Source organism: Rana temporaria, chromosome 11 (genome assembly GCF_905171775.1).
Source record: "Rana temporaria chromosome 11, aRanTem1.1, whole genome shotgun sequence".
In the NCBI taxonomy this organism is placed as follows: Eukaryota; Metazoa; Chordata; class Amphibia; order Anura; family Ranidae; genus Rana; species Rana temporaria.
The window spans coordinates 131,799,306-131,819,576 of NC_053499.1; the positions used below are offsets into that span (position 1 = coordinate 131,799,306).

Genomic DNA, 20,271 nt, shown 5'->3' on the forward strand with positions numbered 1-20,271 from the left:
AGGAGGGTTGGTGGAGAACAATGCTCTCCGTGTCTTTCACCAAGGTTTCTCCCCCTGTCACTCCCGTCGGCTTTCAGCTGCTGGGTGAGAGACATGGAGGGATAATGAACCTGGCCAGCCCCGCTGAGCTTCTTCCCCTTCCCCCGATAGGGGGTTGTGCTAGGAGGAGGGGTTTGTGGGAATGTGTTCTAGGAGAGGGATTGAAGAAAGAAGATTTGTGCTGGAAGGGGAGATGCGTGTGATTGTGTACCAGGAGCCAATAAGGGAATTCGGGGCTAATAGGAGGGATTGGGGGAATTGTGCAGGCAGGGGAGATTTGTACTAGGAGGGGGAATTGACGTGGCATTTGTGTCCATTAATAATGTATTTTTTTGTGAAAATATTGTTTAGAATACCGTCAGGTGTGTGTGTGGGGGGGGGGGGGCCCGTCAGGTAGGCTGTACGGGGCCCCATGATTCCTAACAGCGGCCCTGGGGACCATACTGGATTTCATGTGGCCCTTGAGCAGTAAAAGAGGATAGTTTTGTTGTGATAAGGGCAGTCATTTAGAAGTGAAGATGCTAGCATTGCAAACCTTATATTGAAGGAACTATAGTGTAATAGAAAGCAGGATATTGGTTTAAAATTGGGAACAATCAAAATCATTAAAGTGATCTTAAACCCTTAAAACCAAAAAATGATATCCTAATTGTACAGCAGAGGACATAGGACTTGAATTCATAGACCAGGATCAAATGCAGGCTGCCTTAAGATGATTGGACACTGGCAAAAGCTTTGCTGAGAATGCCCCCCAGTGCACCCTCATGAAAATCTTATCCAATTCATGGGGCTCCAGGGTTTTGAGCAATACGCATAACAGACAAAGAAGCAGTGGGGAAGCACTGCAGAGGTAATAAGTGGTCAGGGCATAGATTTGTAAAATGTTCATTAATTTTGTGTGTCATTCCTGTAGTAAGCCATTCGGGTTCCCCTGAAAGCCTGGCCAAAAACTACCATTTGGCAATCACCACTTCCTGCCTTGTTGCTAGGATGTGAAAGCCATAGGGGTGCTCATCCCCATTAGAGAATTACAGGATTTAATAGATATAGATGATATACAAGATATAGTTAGGGTTGCCACCTTTTCTTTAAGTCATACCCCAACACTTTAGCGGCGCTCAGCAATTTTTTTTTTGTAGTATAACCTATACATATATTTTGCTATTAAATAACATTTCTAATCATATGAAGTTAAACACAAGAGTCTCCCTTTACATCAGAGTCCACAGAGTTTCCCTTTTACATCTGAATCCGCAGAGTTCCCTTTCACTGTAAGGCCTCGTACACACGACCGAGAAACTCGACGGGCAAAACACATCGTTTTCCTCTTCGAGTTCCTCGACACGCCAATTTTCTCCATTCCCGTCAAGGAAATAGAGAACGTGCTTTCTTTTTGGCTCGTCGAGTTTCTCGACAGTTTCCTTGACGAAAATGTACACACGACCGGTTTCCTCGGCAAAAAAATATCTTCCAGCAAGTTTCTTGCTGGTTTTTGCCGAGAAACTCGGCCGTGTGTACGAGGCCTAAGGGAGGACTCTGCAGACTCTGATGTAAGGGAGAACTTTGGGGGCTCTAACATAAGGGATGCTCTGGGAACCCTGATTTAAGGGGGAACACTGAGAATTCTGATGTACGGAGAGGACTCTGATGTAAGGGGGAACACTGTGGTCTCTGGTGTAAAGGGGAACTCTGATGTAAGTGTACTCACTCAGATACAGGGGGGAGAAAGGGGAGACTTCAGTCTCAGACAGGGGTGGATGGTAAGCTCACTCACCCCATGGCAGGCAGCACCTCTCATCCAGATGTATTGGAGGCTGCTGAACTTTAAATTTCCAGCCCACACTTTCCTTTTGTAAGGAGTGTGGGCAGACCCAGAGTGGTAGGGCTGGGAGGAAGAGGTGCAGATCGAGCCCTCTCTCCTCTCCCATCTGTATGTGTGTGTGTGTGGGGGGGGGGGATTGTTAGTGCTGGCTTTGGACAGCATGAAAGAGAGTGTAACAGACACTCTAAGCTTAGACAACTGCAGCTAGGCAACCCTTCTGGGAAGCCATAGTCCAGTCTGAATAATGTGTCCAGGTTTCAAGCAGTCTGAAACCCGGACACGATTCCAAACCCGAACTGTCTGGGTGAATCCCGGACAGGTGGCAACCCTAGATATAGTACTTTTTAACAGAGGTTACACAATACCGAAAAGTTATTTCCAGAGTTCTTCTGTGTTGAAAAGGTTAAGAAAGGCTGATCTAAATATTTGATCTGAAGCAGGAGGATCTGTATGACAGACAGGCAGCTTAGTACTTGTAGAAGGAGGGATAAGAAATGGAAGTCCCCATATTTCACTCATAACATTCCTTGGCAATTCAAAGTGGCCACTGAAAGCACCACACGCAGGGAATGAATAAGGGCCTCGTACACACGACCGAGGAACTCGTCGTAAATTAAACATCGTTTTCCACGACGAGTACCTTGTCAGGCTTGTCGAGAATCTTGACAAGCTTTCTTTGCGTACACACAGTCAAGACCAAATCTCGTCGTTCTCAAACGCGGTGACGTACAACACGTACGATGGCACTATAAAGGGGAAGTTCGATTCAACTGGCACAACCCTTGGGGCTGCTTTTGCTAATCTCATGTTACTGCGTGTTAAGTAAAAGTTTGGTGAGAGACGATTTGCGCTTTTCAGTCTGTTACAGCGTGACGAATGTGCTATCTCCATTACAAACGCTACTTTTACCGAAGGTGCACTCCCGTCTCATACTTTATTCTGAGCATGCGCAGGTTTCTAAGCATACACACGAACGTGTTTCTCGTCATGAACCAGCCCGACGAGGAACACGACGAGGAAATTGAGACTCCCGACGAGGAAAAAGAGAACTTGTTCTCTTTTTTTCTCGTCGAGTTCCACAACAGTTTTCTCGACGAAAAACATACACACAACCGTTTTCCTCGGCAAAAAAGCTCCGCCAACAAGTTTCTTGATGGATTCTGTCGAGGAAAACGGTCGTGTGTACGAGGCCTGACACGTCTTCATTGGAGTACATAAAGTTTATGAAAGGAGTGTCTCCATCTGTGATATTCCCCCAAGTTTAAATATCTCAGACTCACATGTTCCTTGTGTCATACAGCCAGATCCATTTTCCGCTTCTTTCAATTTAGGTTCCTCCGTTTGTTGAAACACAGGATTGACTGCAGAGAACAATAGAATTTTTTGTAGAAAGATTTATAAAAACACAACACATATCCCCAAAGTAATATTACAGCACGGGCAGGGGCGGACTGACAACTCATGGGGCCCCCGGGCAATAGAAGATTATGGGGCCCCTGGGCATACAGATGGCCACCACGCCAGGAGGCAGTGCAGAGGCGGGGCAGCTAAAATCTCAGGATTTTCATATCAAAAGCATGTCGGTTTCAGACATATCAGGGACAGATGTAAAAAAAAAACACAGTTTTTTACATATTATCCCTAGTTTTACTGAGCCTGGAAACCCTGATGGGGCCCCCTAGTGGCATGGGGCCCTCGGGCAGTGCCCGAGTGCCTCAATGGTCAGTCCGCCCCTGAGCACGGGGTATCCAGATGTGAGTTACAAAAAGGAAGTGTCTGGGCACTTACTGTGAGCTTGCATGACACGAGACATGTTCAAACCATCTTTCATCCTCAGCAGACACAACCCATAGTTAAAGTCAAGTGCATCACTGCAATATGAAGACAGCAGGGTTACTCATAATATATCTCATTCATAATATTACATAAAACTGCCTGCCATGCTCCATACTTCAGAGTCATTCCAGGGGCACAAACTATGGCCCAGATTCACAGAGTGTGGGCGCACATTACGCCGCGGTAGCGCAAACGCCGTACGCCGCGCCAACGTAGCGCGGAGAGGCAAGCATTGCATTCAGCAAGCTATTGCTCCCAACGCTGCGTCAGTGTGGCGTAGGTTTCGAGGGCGCAGGCCGGTGTAGGTGGAAGTGGGCGTGACCCATGCAAATGATGGGCCGAGCGCCAGACAGATACGTATCACAAACTGCGCATGTGCCGTGATGTGGACACATCCCCCTGCGCCTGCTCACAACCACGTCGGAACAACTGCCTAAACTACGCCAGATCACTGCTTACGGCGTGAACGTAACCTACGCCCAGCCAGACACACGTCCAACGTAAAATACGTCGGCTTGTGTTCCCTGGTGCAGACCTTTGCATGTCTGCTGCTGGGTTGCACCTCCTTTATGGGGAATAACTTTACACCGGACGTCGGGCGCACGAAGGTTCGTGAATCGCCGTATTTCCCTCATTTGCATGTTTGAATGGCTAATCAATGATCGCTGTATAAATGTCAATGGTCCCAAAAATTCAGATTACTAGTAAAAAAAATAAAAAAATGCCATAAAAATACCATAAAGCTTTCCCATAGTTTGCAGACACTATAACTTTTGTGCAAACCAAACAATATATGGATATTGCGTTTTTTTTTACCAAAAATATGTAGAAGAATATATATTGGCCTAAACTGATGAAGAAATTTGTTTTAAAAAAGATTTGGGGGGGATATTTATTACAGCAAAATGTTTTTTATTTTTTTTCTAAATTCTAAAAGGACGCAAATCTCGTTTGGATACAGCATTGCATGACCGCGCAATTGTCAGTTAAAGCGACGCAGTGCCAAATTGTAAAAAGTGCTTTGGCCAGGAAGGGGATAAAATCTTCCAGGGCTGAAGTGGCTAATGCATTCTATGCATTAGGATAAACAGCCTTCTGTGTGCAGCAGCCCCCCTCAGCTCCCCTAACACTTACCTGAGCCCCAACTTCTGTCCAGCGATGTCCAGGAGTGTCTCTGCAATCTGAGGTTCTCCCTCCTGATTGGCTGAGACACAGCAGCGTCGCCATTGGCTGCCGCTGCTGTCAATCAAAGTCAGCTAGCCAATCAGGGGAGAGAGGGGGCGGGGTGGGGCGATGTGTCTGAATGAACACAGGGGCTTGGGTGCCCCAATAGCAAGCTGCTTGCTGTGGAGGCACTGAACAGGAGGGAGGGGCCAGGATCAGAGAAGAGGAACCGAGAAAAGGAGGATCCAGCTTGCTCTGTGCAAATCCACTATTCTCAAAGAACTTGCGCTTTAAGTTACGCCGGCGTAGTGCAACTGGGCCGGCGTAAGCCCGCCTAATTCAAATGTGGAAGTGGTGGGCGTGTTTTATGGAAATTAATCGTGACCCCGCGTAATTGACACTTTTTTCGAACAGCGCATGCGCGCGCATGCTCAGTATCACGTCGAATTTTCAAATTAAATTGCGCCCGCTCAATGCCTAGTCGACGTGAATGTAACTTACGTCTAGCCCCATTCACGTACGACTTACGCAAACAACGTTAAACGTGAAAAATTTGACGCTGTTTCGACGTCCATACCTAACATTGGTACGCCTCATCTACGCCTCATAGAGCAGGTGTAACTTTACGCCCAAAAAACGTAACGTAAACGACGTAAAAAAAAAGCGCCGGCCGCACGTACGTTTTGAGAATCGGCGTATCTAGCTCATTACCATATTCGACGCGTAAATCGACGGAAGCACCACCTAGCGGCCAGCGTAAATATGCAACTTAGATACGCCGGCGTAAGAGACTTACGACGGTCGGATCTAAGACAAATCTATGCGTAACTGATTCTAAGAATCAGGCGCATAGATACGACGCCTCAAACTCAGAGTTACGACGGCGTATCTGGAGATACGCCGGCATAACTCCTACGATAATCTGGGCCTTAAGGTTTAAACTCAGTAATACATATTTAGCATTTACCACTGTTCCAAAATATTAAAATGTCACAATAAACACTAAATTACAGGTTCAACCATACATACTGAAGTATTGCCACATAGCTTTCCACGTTACTTGGGTGAGACGTTTGCCAGTTCTTCTTATAGCCCAAAAACAAGACATTTGGTTTCATTTGACCTAACCCAGTTGCCTGTATAATAGAAAGGATAACAGACGTTTAGATAAAGTCATTGGGTACATGGGTGCACATGGGTATGTATGACACTTTGCAAGCCTTTACACAGACAAAGAAAATCTATTTGTCCAGACAAATATAAACATTTCCACAAGGACAATCAACCTAACATAAGCATAGTTTAAAAGTACATGCAAAATTTACATTTATTACAATAACTACTCTTGTAATTTGTAAATCTCTTCCAGTTTTATAGGATTAAGCCCTGGTTCGCACTGGGCTGCAGTAATGAAGCTGTGCGAGTTCAGCTGAACTCGCACGATTTCACTTACGCTTGTTAGTCCCGATTTCATATATAAGGTTTCTGCACAGATGTCAATGTAAATTAGGGGTCCAAAAGCGCAAAAAGTAGTACAGAAACTACTTTTAGAAATCGGTGCAGCACTGCAGATGCAACGTCGCACCAATTAGGATGGTGCCGTTGCCGGCAATTGCCGTCAAATGCCTGCGATTTGACATGTCAAATCGCATGTCATACCGCACCAGTGTGAACCAGGGCTAATGCAACTGATTTTTAAAGCGGGAGTTCACCCATTTAAAAAAAAAAAAAAAAATCTCCCCTTAGCTTCCTGCTCGTTCGGTCTAGGGGAATCGGCTATTTATATTAAAATATGATCCGTACTTACCCGTTTTCGAGATGCATCTTCTTCCGTCGCTTCCGGGTATGGGTCTTCGGGAGCGGGCGTTCCTTCTTGATTGACATTCTTCCGAGAGGCTTCCGACGGTCGCATCCATCGCGTCACTCGTAGCCGAAAGAAGCCGAACGTCGGTGCGGCTCTATACTGCGCCTGCGCACCGACGTTCGGCTTCTTTCGGAAAATCGTGACGCGATGGATGCGACCGTCGGAAGCCTCTCGGAAACCTGTCAATCAAGAAGGAACGCCCATTCCCGAAGCCCATACCCGGAAGCGACGGAGAGGATGCGTCTCGTAAACGGGTAAGTACTGCACATATTTTAAAATAAATAGCCGATTCCCCTAGTAATAACGAGCAGGAATCTAAGGGGGAAAAGTGCCCTCTAAGGGTGAACCCCCGCTTTAAGTATTTTTCAATTAGTTCACATTACAGAGAATGCACCAGGTATAGTAATAATATGCAGACTGGAAACAATTTTTTTTTTCTCTCTAGACCCTAAGATATATAAAGGGTCTGTTGCCAATCCAGAAAATTAAACAGCACTTTATGTGAACTGATCTTTCAATAATTATACATGTATACTCCAGATGTCTTTATTACTGGTGTGTGCTGTGAAGCTTTGTAAGTGAAACATTTTCATCAACAATTACAAAAATATCTTACAATAAAAACTTTGGGGCAGATTCACGTACATTTGCATGGGCGCAGCGTATGTGAGATACGCTACGCCGCTGTAACTTACTTTTAAAAGCTTTGAATCCAGAAAGAATTTGCGCCATAAGTTACGGCGGCGTAGTGTATCTCTCGCGGCGTAACGGCGCGTAATTCAAATCGGCGAGTAGGGGGCGTGTTTCATTTAAATGAAGCGCGTCCCCACGCCGAACGAACTGCGCATGCGCCGTCCCTAAATTTCCCGCCGTTCATTGCGCTAAATGACGTCGCAAGGACGTCATTGCTTTGACGTGGACGTAAATTACGTCCAGCCCGATTCACGGACAACTTACGCAAACGAAATAAAAAAAAATCAAATTCGACGCGGGAACGATGGCCATACTTAACATTCCGTACGCCACCAAATAGCAGCTTTAACTATACGCCGAAAAAAGCCGAACGGAAATGACGTAAAAGAATGCGACGGCCACTCGTACGTTCGTGGATCGTCGGAAATAGCTAATTTGCATACTCGACGCGGATTACGACGGGAATGCCACCCAGTGGACGCCGAAGAATTGCATCTAAGATCCGAAGGCGTACGCCTGTCGGATCTAACCCAGATGTCGTCGTATCTTGTTTTGAGGATTCCAAACAAAGATACGACGCGGGAAATTTGAAAGTACGCCGGCGTATCACTAGATACGCCGGCGTACTTTTGTGGATCTGCCCCTTTAAATGTGGACTGTAATTTTCTTAAAAAAATAAATAAAAAATGATCTGAAATAGTGAAAATGTATCTCTTTAATATAAAACAACTTTCTCCAGTTGGTGATATAATGCCATTTAAAAAAAAATACATTTGGAAAACTTGAGTCATGAGTGTGTTGTTGAGAATAACAAGGAGGAGAGGCAGTATAAATTTTAATAAATAGTAACAGACAAAAGCGTGCAACAAAGTGTTGCCGGTGATCTGCCGATATGGTTCCGGCTAACGAGAAAGTTCATTTAAGGACTGCGCAGGCACAATCCTTGCTGACGGAAATTTCCGAACCTCGGCCGGCATCCAGGGCGACGTGGATTTCGAGGAAAGTGGCCAGTCGGCCTCACTTCGCTCGGATGGCTCGCTCGGCCTCCTGGCTTTTTTTTTAACATCCTCCAATCCATGGGGATGTTAAAGAATGAGCCTGGATGCCGGCCGAGGTTCGGAGATTTCCGTCGGCAAGGATTGCGCCTGCGCAGTCCTTAAAGGAACATTAAGGACAAGTCACCGGCAGTCGGTTTCCGATACAAATCAGTGCCTAAAGTTCCATCAGGGTTTTTGATAATCATCAAGTCCAAATAAGGGATTTGTGTGGTATTAGAGGTGAAAGTAAAAAAGAGATTATCAGTGTTTTGGTTCAGCGCCTGTTTTTTTTTTTTTTCTAAAAAAAAAAAAAAAAAATAGTAACAGACAAATGGCAACTCACATGAGTGAAGATAATGACAGGCACATCTGTAGGTAAGGCATCCAGTAGCAAGATGGGTGACAGAAAAAAAGTGTGCGTTTTCTAGGCATTGCGTTGCGGCTCAGGTGCGAATTCAGGCCCATTATCTTCTATGGGCACGCATCTGTTTCGCAGATGTGTTCATTTCTCTTCAGGATTTGTCTCATTCACCTCAATACACTTCCCCCCTCCCCTCTCCCAGGTCTCCAAATTTGCATCTAAAATGGAGATGATCTGCTGAATAGTTTTCTTATCTCTCTGCAGATATAAGAGAGCTGAAATTCGCACCGCACTAGTGTGAATCCGGCCTTAAACTCTACATGATAAGACATAAAAAGGCTGTACATACCTGCATCAGCATTTGAGCTCCACTTCGCAGATCATCTGCAATCAGACCTGTATAGAAAGCTCGGATTTTTCTCTTGTTCAACCACTTGATGTGACCTTCTGGGTTCAGCTCTTGGAGTTTCTGTTTTCGTGGACCCTTTGCAAAGAACACAGAAGATATTTTTCATTGTATTTTATTTTAGGTTAACAGTGAGGTGTTCCCAGAACTAACATAATTATTTTTTTCATTGTTAATATATTTTGTATGTTTTACATTTTATGTACATTTTATATCATATTTTTTTTTTTTTGCAGCAACAGTAACAGTAGCAAAAAAAACCTGAAGGGTGAAGAATCCAAAAAAGTAAATACCTAAGGGTCACCATACATGTTACAATCTGACGATACAATCTTTGTACGATTAACTTTTAATTTTCCAAAACTATGGAATATAAGGACCTACCTAATCTATATGATCAATGTGTATCCAATCAGACAAGCCCTTTTGGTAGATCTAAAAGTACATTATACAATACAATTGCAACGTGTTTGTTGAGCTTACTTAGGCAGAGTTTTGTATTTGCTATTTATTCACATTCCCTGAGAGCATATAGGTGATAATATTATATTTGGAACACTATCTATTTACTATTACAGCAACAATTCAATTGTAAAACTTAGGCAGACTATACATTATGCATTTTTCTTTTCTTCAACCACAGGAAGGAAAGAAAATGGCTGGTTGTACTGAAGTCGATCGATAAGTCAACTTCAGTACAATCAGGATGCCCATAGATCAGGGGTCTCAAACTGGCGGCCCTCCAGCTGTTGCAGAACTACAAGTCCCATGAGCCATTGCAAGGCTGACAGTTACACGTATTACTCATTCAGGAAGAGGCATGATGGGACTTGTAGTTCCGCAACAGCTGGAGGACCACAAGTTTGAGACCCCTGCCATAGATGGATCGAAATTCAGCCAGTTCCTGCTGAGCCGGCCAAATTTCGATCAGTTTATGGCCAGCTTTACAGACATATTTACAAAACTAGAGGATTGGGCAAATACCCTTAAAGTGATTGTAAAGCTTTGAGGTTTTTTTTTAAAATAACAAACATGTTATACTTACCTCCACCATGCAGTTCATTTTGCACAGAGTGGCCCCGAACACCATCTTCTGGGGTCCCTCGCCGGCTCTCGCGGCTCCTCCTTTTATCAGATAACCACCTTGGAGAAGCGCTTTGCAGGCACGCTCCCGAGTCCATCATTCAGCGTCCATAGATGCCGAATGTAAGACTCGGCCACGCCCCCGGTGCTCGCATAATTGGATTTGATTGACAGCAATGGGAGTCAATGGCTGTACTGCTATCAATCTATCCAATCAACAGCCGAGAACCCCGGGCAGAGGAAAAGCGCATTTCTGCCGTGGGAAATTCCAGGTAAAACAAGGGGGGGGGGTTCACTCTCCAGCGATGTCCACGATCCCCTCAGCCATTCAGTACACTCCTCCTGATTAGCCAAACAGAGAAGCGGTGCCATTGGCCAATCAGAAAAGAGAGGGGCGGGGCCCGGTCGGAGCTCCGTGTCTGAATGGATAGACGGAGTTCTGACTCGGCTTGGGTGTCCCCTGTAGCAAGCTGCAGGCTGAGGGGGTGCTCAAAAGAGGGAGGGGCCAGGAGCAGCAAAGAGGGACCCAAGAAGAGGAGGATCTTTCCTGCTCTGTGCAAAACCAACTGCACAGAGGAGACAACTATAACATGTTTTTTTTCTTTTAAACCGAGCCTTTACAATCTTTAAGCCTCTTTTGCATGGTTCGCGGCCTCTGCCACCCCTCTGAAAAGTGATCTGTGGTGAATTGCTTTCCAGAGGCAGTTTGCAGGCATTCAGGAGTTGATACTGCCGCCTCCTGAATTCCTTTTTTTCCCCCTCTTAGCCGCCTTCGGGATTATGTGTTGAAATACCATGTCCGCAGAATCCCATTGTTTTTTAGTGGGCGAGTCTGCCCAACAGTGTGGACTGTCAACTGGGACTGTCTACTGGGTGTGGAGTGGAGGAAGACAAGGAGATGAGCAGGCAGGAGGCACTGCTCTGCATTGACTGTCTTTGAAATTGCCTCAGCCTGTTTAAATCCAATCTAGGGACAAAACCGGGGACAGACTTGGTCCAGGGACAGTGTCCTCAATCTGGGGACTGTCCCCGAAAACCAGGGATGTCTGGTCACCCTAGTATACAGGGACAAGCTACCTCTTTCCCTCTGCTACCTATAGGCACAAGACTACTGTACCTATTGGTAAATGTAAAATATATAAAATAAAGAAATGTGTGGATATTTAGGTGGCTTAATAATATTCTCTTTTATGTAGAGTGAAGCACGGTGAACTCAGAAGCTGGCTTTGAGTTTGGAGCCACACAGTGTATTGAATTCTCTTGTAGCAATTATTTTAACACTTCAATATAGGCCAGAATGAGTTCTTTAAACAAAATAAGACTTAGTGACACTTACAATAATTATATTTCCACACATCATTAGGCTTTGTTTTTTTGTAAATGTCCCCACAAAATCCACAAGAGCAGGCCGAAAATTGGGAGGTCCAGTCAGGACTAAACACTGAGGCCTAGGAAAACAGATAAAAACAATTAGCAAATAGAAATCTCATACAATGACTTTTAGTGGCAGCCACATTCTGTCCTAAAGCCCAGGTTCACATTGGAACGATTTGGCATGCGATCTGACATGTCAAATCACATGCCAAATCGGCGGCTACCGTTCGAATCGGTGCAACGTGGACTTTGCGGCGCCGTGCCGATTCCCAAAAGTCGTTTCTGTACTACTTTTGGCGACTTCGGGGTGTGATTTGTATATACATCTGTGCTGCAACTCACACAGATGTCTCTGAAATCGCCCCTGAAGTCAGTACGGACATGCGGGAATGAAATCATGTGAGCAGGGGCGTCGTTAGGCCTGGGCAAGGGGGCTGGAGCCCCGAATGAGTCCCCGTAAACCCCCGAGTCCCGCCATTAAGGTAGCCGTTGTTAGCCCCGAGTCCTGCCAAATGCCGCCGACTCCGATAGCAGGCTGGTCCCGCCTTCTGGAGCCCAACACCTATGATGGACGTCCCACTGATCCCGCAGGACCTGTGACATCCATCATAGGCGCCACAAGCTTAGAGGGCGGGAATTACAATGCCGCCCGGCGCGCCATGCCCGCTCCCTGCTTGCTCTCCACGGTACGGCTCCTGCATCCCCGCTCGGCGGCTCTCCTCTCCTCCTTGGCTCCTAAGCCTCCATGGCTGCACTATGACGGGCACACCACGGCTGAGGTAGGTCAGTGATTGTGTATGCCTCACGCTCCTACCCAGCCTCTAGTTCTCTGTCATTGCCTCTTCTGATGCGCAGACAATCTTCTGTGTTCATCCTGCATACAGTTCCTCCAATCTCAGCCTCTTCTCTGCCTCTCACCCTCTATTCTCCCTCAACCTTCCATCCCCTGACCCTGTCTGTCTTCACCCCCCTGAGCCCCCTCTACCATTAATCTTTCTTAAAGGGCCAGCATGCCCCTATGATTGGGGAGCTTAGTGATCAGAGGAGCAGCACACACCCATCCAATGTATAATAAGAATTGCCCTCATCACATTCCAGAGCAGTGCCTGCCTTCTCCTCGCGTGTGACCACTGCTGAAATGTCAGTTGTATTAGAGCTGGGCTGTTAGTTAGGCTGTTGGAGGAAAGGTTAGTGTATGTTGGTCAGGACAGGTCAGTGTATGTTGGTCAGGACAGGTCAGTGTATCTTGGTCAGGGCAGGACAGTGTATGTTGTTCAGGACAGGTCAGTGTATGTAGGACAGGACAGGTCAGTGTATGTAGGACAGGTTAGTGTATGTAGGACAGGACAGGTCAGTATATGTAGGACAGGTTAGTGTATGTAGGACAGGACAGGTCAGTATATGTAGGACAGGTCAGGGTATGTAGGACAGGACAGGTCAGTGTATGTAGGACAGGACAGGTCAGTGTATGTAGGACAGGTCAGTGTATGTAGGACAGGACAGGTCAGTATATGTAGGACAGGTCAGGGTATGTAGGACAGGACAGGTCAGTGTATGTAGGACAGGACAGGTCAGTGTATGTTGGTCAGGACAGGTCAGTGTATGTAGGACAGGACAGGTCAGTGTATGTTGGTAGGACAGGTCAGTGTATGTAGGACAGGACAGGTCAGTATATGTAGGACAGGTCAGGGTATGTAGGACAGGACAGGTCAGTGTATGTTGGACAGGACAGGTCAGTGTATGTAGGACAAGGCAGGTCAGTGTATGTAGGACAGGTCAGTGTATGTAGGACAGGACAGTGTATGTAGGACAGGACAGGTCAGTGTATGTAGGACAGGACAGTGTATGTAGGACAGGACAGGTCAGTGTATGTAGGACAGGTCAGTGTATGTAGACAGGTCAGTGTATGTAGGACAGGACAGGTCGGTGTATGTAGGACAGGTCAGTGTATGTAGGACAGGTCAGTGTATGTAGGACAGGACAGTGTATGTAGGACAGGTCAGTGTATGTAGGACAGGTCAGTGTATGTAGGACAGGACAGTGTATGTAGGACAGGTCAGTGTATGTAGGACAGGACAGGTCAGTGTATGTAGGACAGGTCAGTGTATGTAGGACAGGACAGGTCAGTGTATGTAGGACAGGTCAGTGTATGTAGGACAGGTCAGTGTATGTAGGACAGGTCAGTGTATGTAGGACAGGTCAGTGTATGTAGGACAGGACAGGTCAGTGTATGTAGGACAGGTTAGTGTATGTAGGACAGGACAGGTCAGTATATGTAGGACAGGTTAGTGTATGTAGGACAGGACAGGTCAGTATATGTAGGACAGGTCAGGGTATGTAGGACAGGACAGGTCAGTGTATGTAGGACAGGACAGGTCAGTGTATGTAGGACAGGTCAGTGTATGTAGGACAGGACAGGTCAGTATATGTAGGACAGGTCAGGGTATGTAGGACAGGACAGGTCAGTGTATGTAGGACAGGACAGGTCAGTGTATGTTGGTCAGGACAGGTCAGTGTATGTAGGACAGGACAGGTCAGTGTATGTTGGTAGGACAGGTCAGTGTATGTAGGACAGGACAGGTCAGTATATGTAGGACAGGTCAGGGTATGTAGGACAGGACAGGTCAGTGTATGTAGGACAGGACAGGTCAGTGTATGTAGGACAGGTCAGTGTATGTAGGACAGGTCAGTGTATGTAGGACAGGACAGTGTATGTAGGACAGGACAGGTCAGTGTATGTAGGACAGGTCAGTGTATGTAGACAGGTCGGTGTATGTAGGACAGGTCAGTGTATGTAGGACAGGACAGTGTATGTAGGACAGGTCAGTGTATGTAGGACAGGTCAGTGTATGTAGGACAGGACAGTGTATGTAGGACAGGTCAGTGTATGTAGGACAGGACAGGTCAGTGTATGTAGGACAGGTCAGTGTATGTAGGACAGGACAGGTCAGTGTATGTAGGACAGGTCAGTGTATGTAGGACAGGTCAGTGTATGTAGGACAGGTCAGTGTATGTAGGACAGGTCAGTGTATGTAGGACAGGACAGGTCAGTGTATGTAGGACAGGACAGGTCAGTGTATGTAGGACAGGTCAGTGTATGTAGGACAGGACAGTGTATGTAGGACAGGTCAGTGTATGTAGGACAGGTCAGTGTATGTAGGACAGGACAGGTCAGTGTATGTAGGACAGGTCAGTGTATGTAGGACAGGTCAGTGTATGTAGGACAGGACAGTGTATGTAGGACAGGTCAGTGTATGTAGGACAGGACAGGTCAGTGTATGTAGGACAGGTCAGTGTATGTAGGACAGGACAGGTCAGTGTATGTAGGACAGGTCAGTGTATGTAGGACAGGTCAGTGTATGTAGGACAGGTCAGTGTATGTAGGACAGGTCAGTGTATGTAGGACAGGACAGGTCAGTGTATGTAGGACAGGACAGGTCAGTGTATGTAGGACAGGTCAGTGTATGTAGGACAGGACAGTGTATGTAGGACAGGTCAGTGTATGTAGGACAGGTCAGTGTATGTAGGACAGGACAGGTCAGTGTATGTAGGACAGGTCAGTGTATGTAGGACAGGACAGTGTATGTAGGACAGGACAGTGTATGTAGGACAGGTCAGTGTATGTAGGACAGGTCAGTGTATGTAGGACAGGACAGGTCAGTGTATGTAGGACAGGTCAGTGTATGTAGGACAGGTCAGTGTATGTAGGACAGGTCAGTGTATGTAGGACAGGTCAGTGTATGTAGGACAGGACAGGTCAGTGTATGTAGGACAGGTCAGTGTATGTAGGACAGGTCAGTGTATGTAGGACAGGACAGGTCAGTGTATGTAGGACAGGTCAGTGTATGTAGGACAGGTCAGTGTATGTAGGACAGGTCAGGTCAGTGTATGTAGGACAGGTCAGTGTATGTAGGACAGGACAGGTCAGTGTATGTAGGACAGGACAGGTCAGTGTAGGACAGGACAGGTCAGTGTATGTAGGACAGGACAGGACAGGTCAGTGTATGTAGGACAGGACAGGTCAGTGTATGTAGGACAGGACAGGTCAGTGTATGTGGGACAGGACAGGTCAGTGTATGTAGGACAGGACAGGTCAGTGTATGTAGGACAGGACAGTGTATGTAGGACAGGTCAGTGTATGTAGGACAGGACAGGTCAGTGTATGTAGGACAGGACAGTGTATGTAGGACAGGTCAGTGTATGTAGGACAGGACAGGTCAGTGTATGTAGGACAGGACAGGTCAGTGTATGTAGGACAGGTCAGTGTATGTAGGACAGGACAGGTCAGTGTATGTAGGACAGGACAGGTCAGTGTATGTAGGACAGGTCAGTGTATGTAGGACAGGTCAGTGTATGTAGGACAGGCCAGGTCAGGTCAGTGTATGTAGGACAGGACAGGTCATTGTATGTAGGTCAGGCCAGTGTAGGACAGGTCAGGTCAGGTCAGTGTATGTAGGTCAGGTCAGTGGTGTATGTAGGTCATGTGTCAGAAACAACCCTGAAAGACATGCTGATCTAATTTAGTGTGTAACTGACATACATACACACACTGACTTACATGTCTGTGTGTGTCTGTGTGTACTGACACACACACACATACACACGTCAGTGTGTGTACTGACACACGCGCGCAGGAAAAATCTGACCGTGTGTATGGGCCTTAGATTAGGAGGTGTGTTACTGGCAGAAACACACAGTGAAAATAATGAGATAAACTGCCTGAAAAAAGGAAACTAATACAGCCACCACATCTAAGGACTGGTACGTTTTAAAGCATTACATTTTTATTTTTAAGCTTTGACACGCTTTTACACAACAGAAGAAAGATAGAAATGTCTGCGCTTTTCCTCATGGAGGGCGGCATGTACAAAGAGAAGCCAAGATTTTATGTTACCTGAAGTTTTTAATATGGTCCTCTACTTGATTGAGCCCCACACAGTAGGAAAGAGCCATGTTGTAGGATCCAGCTTGCACAGAGGAACCCCAATTTGCCTCTAAATGAGAATATGTACAGTCATTTTCATATCTTCAGCTATTAAAGTGTGAAATTAAAAATGTAATATTGAAGCACTAGATCCTGTTTTTTTTTTTTTTCTTACATCTCAAGTACGCCTTCCAGCATTTTAAGCCAAACATCTAAATACACAGATGAAATACATACATTGTATAACGTTTACCTGCCAATGATTTGTAGTTTTCTCCATCCAGTTCCGGGATTTACATACAGCTCTGCAATATAACACAGCCCTACCTGGCAAGGCAAAAGACCTGATATTTCCGTGTGTTGCAGTTCAATAACACTAATGCCCCGTACACACGATCAGGCTTTTACCCGGCCAATCTAACATCGGAATTCCGACGGAATTCCATCGGAGTAAAAGAGAACATGTTCTCTATCTAAACTCCGATGGAATTCCTCGGAAAAAAGTCCAATGGGGCATACACACGGTCGGAAATTCCGTTGGAAAAAGTCCGTCTGATTTTTACATCGGAAATTCCGATCGTGTGTAAGGGGGCTTTAACTGATCTCCTTCCCACTCCACCATTATACTGCACAATATAAAGCAGATTGATGAGCTTATCTCTGGACAACTTTGCTTACTCCTCCTATCAGCATCCTCTTTGCACAGCAGCCCAACTGATTGGCTCCTTGTGCTGCCTCACTGAGCTCCACTGCACAGGGACTGCAAGGGGCTGGATACTGGCACTGCTTGCATTTAAAAATACATCTAAGGATATATTGATGAGCATAGAGCTGGTTCTTTTATATCAAATGTGAACTTTAAGGCCCCTTTCACACCAGGGCGGGAGGTGCGGTGGCGGGTATAGTGCTGCTATTTTTAGCGGCGCTATACAGTCGGAATTGCGGCGGTATTCGGCTGCTAGTGGTGCGGTTTTAACCCCCGCATTGCCGGCGGTATTACCGCGGTGTCCCATTGTTTTCAATGGGAAGGAGTGGTGGAGGAGCGGAAACCACACCGCTCCTCTCACTGCTCCAAAGATGCTGCTGGCAGGACTTTTGGAGCGGTCCCGCCAGCGCATCGCCTCAGTGTGAAAGAACTCAGACTTTCACACTGAGACTGCAGGGCAGGAGTTTTTCAGGCACTATTTAGGTGCTATTTTTAGTGTGAAAGGGGTCTTATAATCTTCAAAACTACTCTAATTTTCCCACACATTTCCAAATTTTTGCTAAAATTTTGAAACATTTTAACTTTTAACATTTTTAAAACTTTTTAAAAGACTTAAATATTTAAAGTACAGTATTTATCGGCGTATAACGCGCACTTTTTCCCCCTTAAAATCAGGGGAAAATCGTGGGTGCGCGTTATACGCCGATTCGCTGTCTCTGAGCGCCGCCGCCGACATATACCGAGCGCAGTACACTCGGCTATGCTCGGCCGCACTCGGCTCCGCTCGCGGTCACGCCCTGTGCCGCCTTCTAGCCTTTATGCGAGAGGAGCCAATTCATTTTTTTTCAGGAATTTCCCTTCTAGAGTATTGGTGCGCGCTATATGCCGGTGCGCGCTATAGGAAGATAAATACGGTATGTGTCTTTTCATTTTTTTTAAAGAAACATACTGCGTTCATACTGTAATAGGGACACTTGCATAGTCTTGCAGATGGGAATCCTATGATAGTGACTTGTCATATCCTCTGACTTTTTCACCTGACAGCGGTGTCCTGAGGATGATTAAGGTTGTCATTGATAAACTATAGATAGTTAAGTCAATAGGGCAATTGTCTTAGGTCACCTGCAGCAAAATACAAAGACAAAATGTTTCTGTTTTGGAAATGATTGGGAAGGATGATAACCCCTGTTAGGGTTTTACTGCTCTTTGGGGCTCTGATAGAGCTTATCACTCACTGTCACAGTGATAACAATTTCACCAAACACTTCGTAAAGAAAGACAGCAGAAAAAAAGATAGGGAAGAAGAGGAATGAGCTAATTAGTAGTGGGCACTGACTGGCACCATTTGTGGGCATTGATTGGCACATTTTGGCCACTCTGTGATATCCCGTGGACACAGCCGGTGACAGATCGCGTGGCCACACGATCGGGACGCTTCCTGACAGGACATCATATGACGCCACCACGCGGCCATCAATTGAAACAGTGTTTACAAATCTCTTCATAAAAGAGTCAGCAAGCAACATTTATACGTTTCTTAGAAGTACATACACTTTAAATAATAAACTATCACAATTTAAACTGTGCCACATTTGAATTCCTCTCCCAAGGGACTATGAATGGCTGAGGGGCAGACAACTCACTGTGTACATACCAGGCTTCTTGTATAAGACGTAGGCCAGTAGAAATATGACTATACCAATAGCGATCAGAGCGGACTCCCAAGCCAACAGGAACATGATAACTATAGACACTACTGCTCCAAACAGTGATGCCCATTTACTGTAGTATTTAAATGACGGTCTCCAGCCTGACAGGAAAAAAAACATTATGTATAAAAGATCAAATACATTTTTTATACTTCACTGAAAGATACATTGTACATATGAAACAGATATAACTTGTAAGAAATGATAATTAAACTCTGATTGGTGCTGTATGGTTCAAGAGGAACTGAACTCTGGAAGATATGTTCCCAAAAAAAGGGCACTAAAAAATAAAAGAGCACTAGAGAAAATAAATGAATTTTTATAATTATCGGTGGTCTCCCTGCAGCTGATCTTTCCCCCATTATTGACTTACAATGGCTTATTCTGCACTATCTTTCTATGTGAAGGCAGCCATCTTGGTAGAGGCAGGGTTTTGCTTCCTCACATCAAAGCCTCCAGCAAGGAGAACAGTGAGCAGCACAGGAGTGACATTACCAAATATTACTCTAAAGCCCTGTACACACACTCAGTTTTCTCGGCGGTAAAAAGTCTGCAGAGAAAACCGAGGGGAAAGCGGAGAACCCCGGCAGGAAAACTGCCATGGAGCTTTGGCCCAGGAATCCCAGCCGTGTGTATGCCCCATCGGCACTGCCTTGCAGTGTTTCCCATAGGTAAGTAGTAGATCTGGCAGAAAAAAAATGCCGGGAATCCCGACGGGAAAATAGAGAGCAGATTCTCTATTTTCCTGTCGGGATTTCCGGCTGTTTTCCTGACAGGAAAACTGCGAGGAAGCATACACACGTCCGGTTTTCCCAGGCAAAAGCGCTCCTGGAAAACCGGTCGTGTGTACGAGGCTTAAATCTCTTGAGACTAGCAGTCAGAGACAGAAACACCTTAGATGATCTCCCACTGCAGATATACAGCTATAGGGCTGTAGAGACAGACAATCATAGCCACCCTCATATACCAGGAAGTGCACTGCGTGTTTTCAGAAGGAACTGAAGACAAGAGGTACATTTTCTGTTTAGGCAAAGCTAAAATTTAGATAAAATTTAGATACAATTTAGATAAAATTTAGATAAAAACTGGCATACTTACCTGGTGAGTTAGTTATAGAAGCATGAAAACAGCTAAAATTAATCAACGCATATGAACACAGGAAGAAATTTGAGATGATTGGTGCTATGGTGTTTAGTTCACCTGCAGAAGACAAAATTATAACCACACATGAGTATTTATATGGCCTTACAATG

At 45.7% G+C, this 20,271-nt stretch overlaps 1 protein-coding gene across 1 annotated transcript in view; it reads right to left on the minus strand.

Moving 5' to 3' along the window:
• Positions 1-20,271, minus strand: part of SLC12A3 (solute carrier family 12 member 3) — a 73,956-nt gene that overhangs the window by 14,643 nt on the left and 39,042 nt on the right. Inside the window, exons 14-21 of the mRNA XM_040329171.1 lie at positions 20,117-20,218; positions 18,964-19,119; positions 16,574-16,673; positions 11,642-11,753; positions 9,166-9,300; positions 5,891-5,997; positions 3,650-3,732; positions 3,142-3,222 (exon numbers count right to left, since the gene is read on the minus strand). Coding sequence (XP_040185105.1) covers positions 3,142-3,222; positions 3,650-3,732; positions 5,891-5,997; positions 9,166-9,300; positions 11,642-11,753; positions 16,574-16,673; positions 18,964-19,119; positions 20,117-20,218 — 876 coding nt within the window. The remainder of the gene's footprint in view (positions 1-3,141; positions 3,223-3,649; positions 3,733-5,890; positions 5,998-9,165; positions 9,301-11,641; positions 11,754-16,573; positions 16,674-18,963; positions 19,120-20,116; positions 20,219-20,271) is intronic.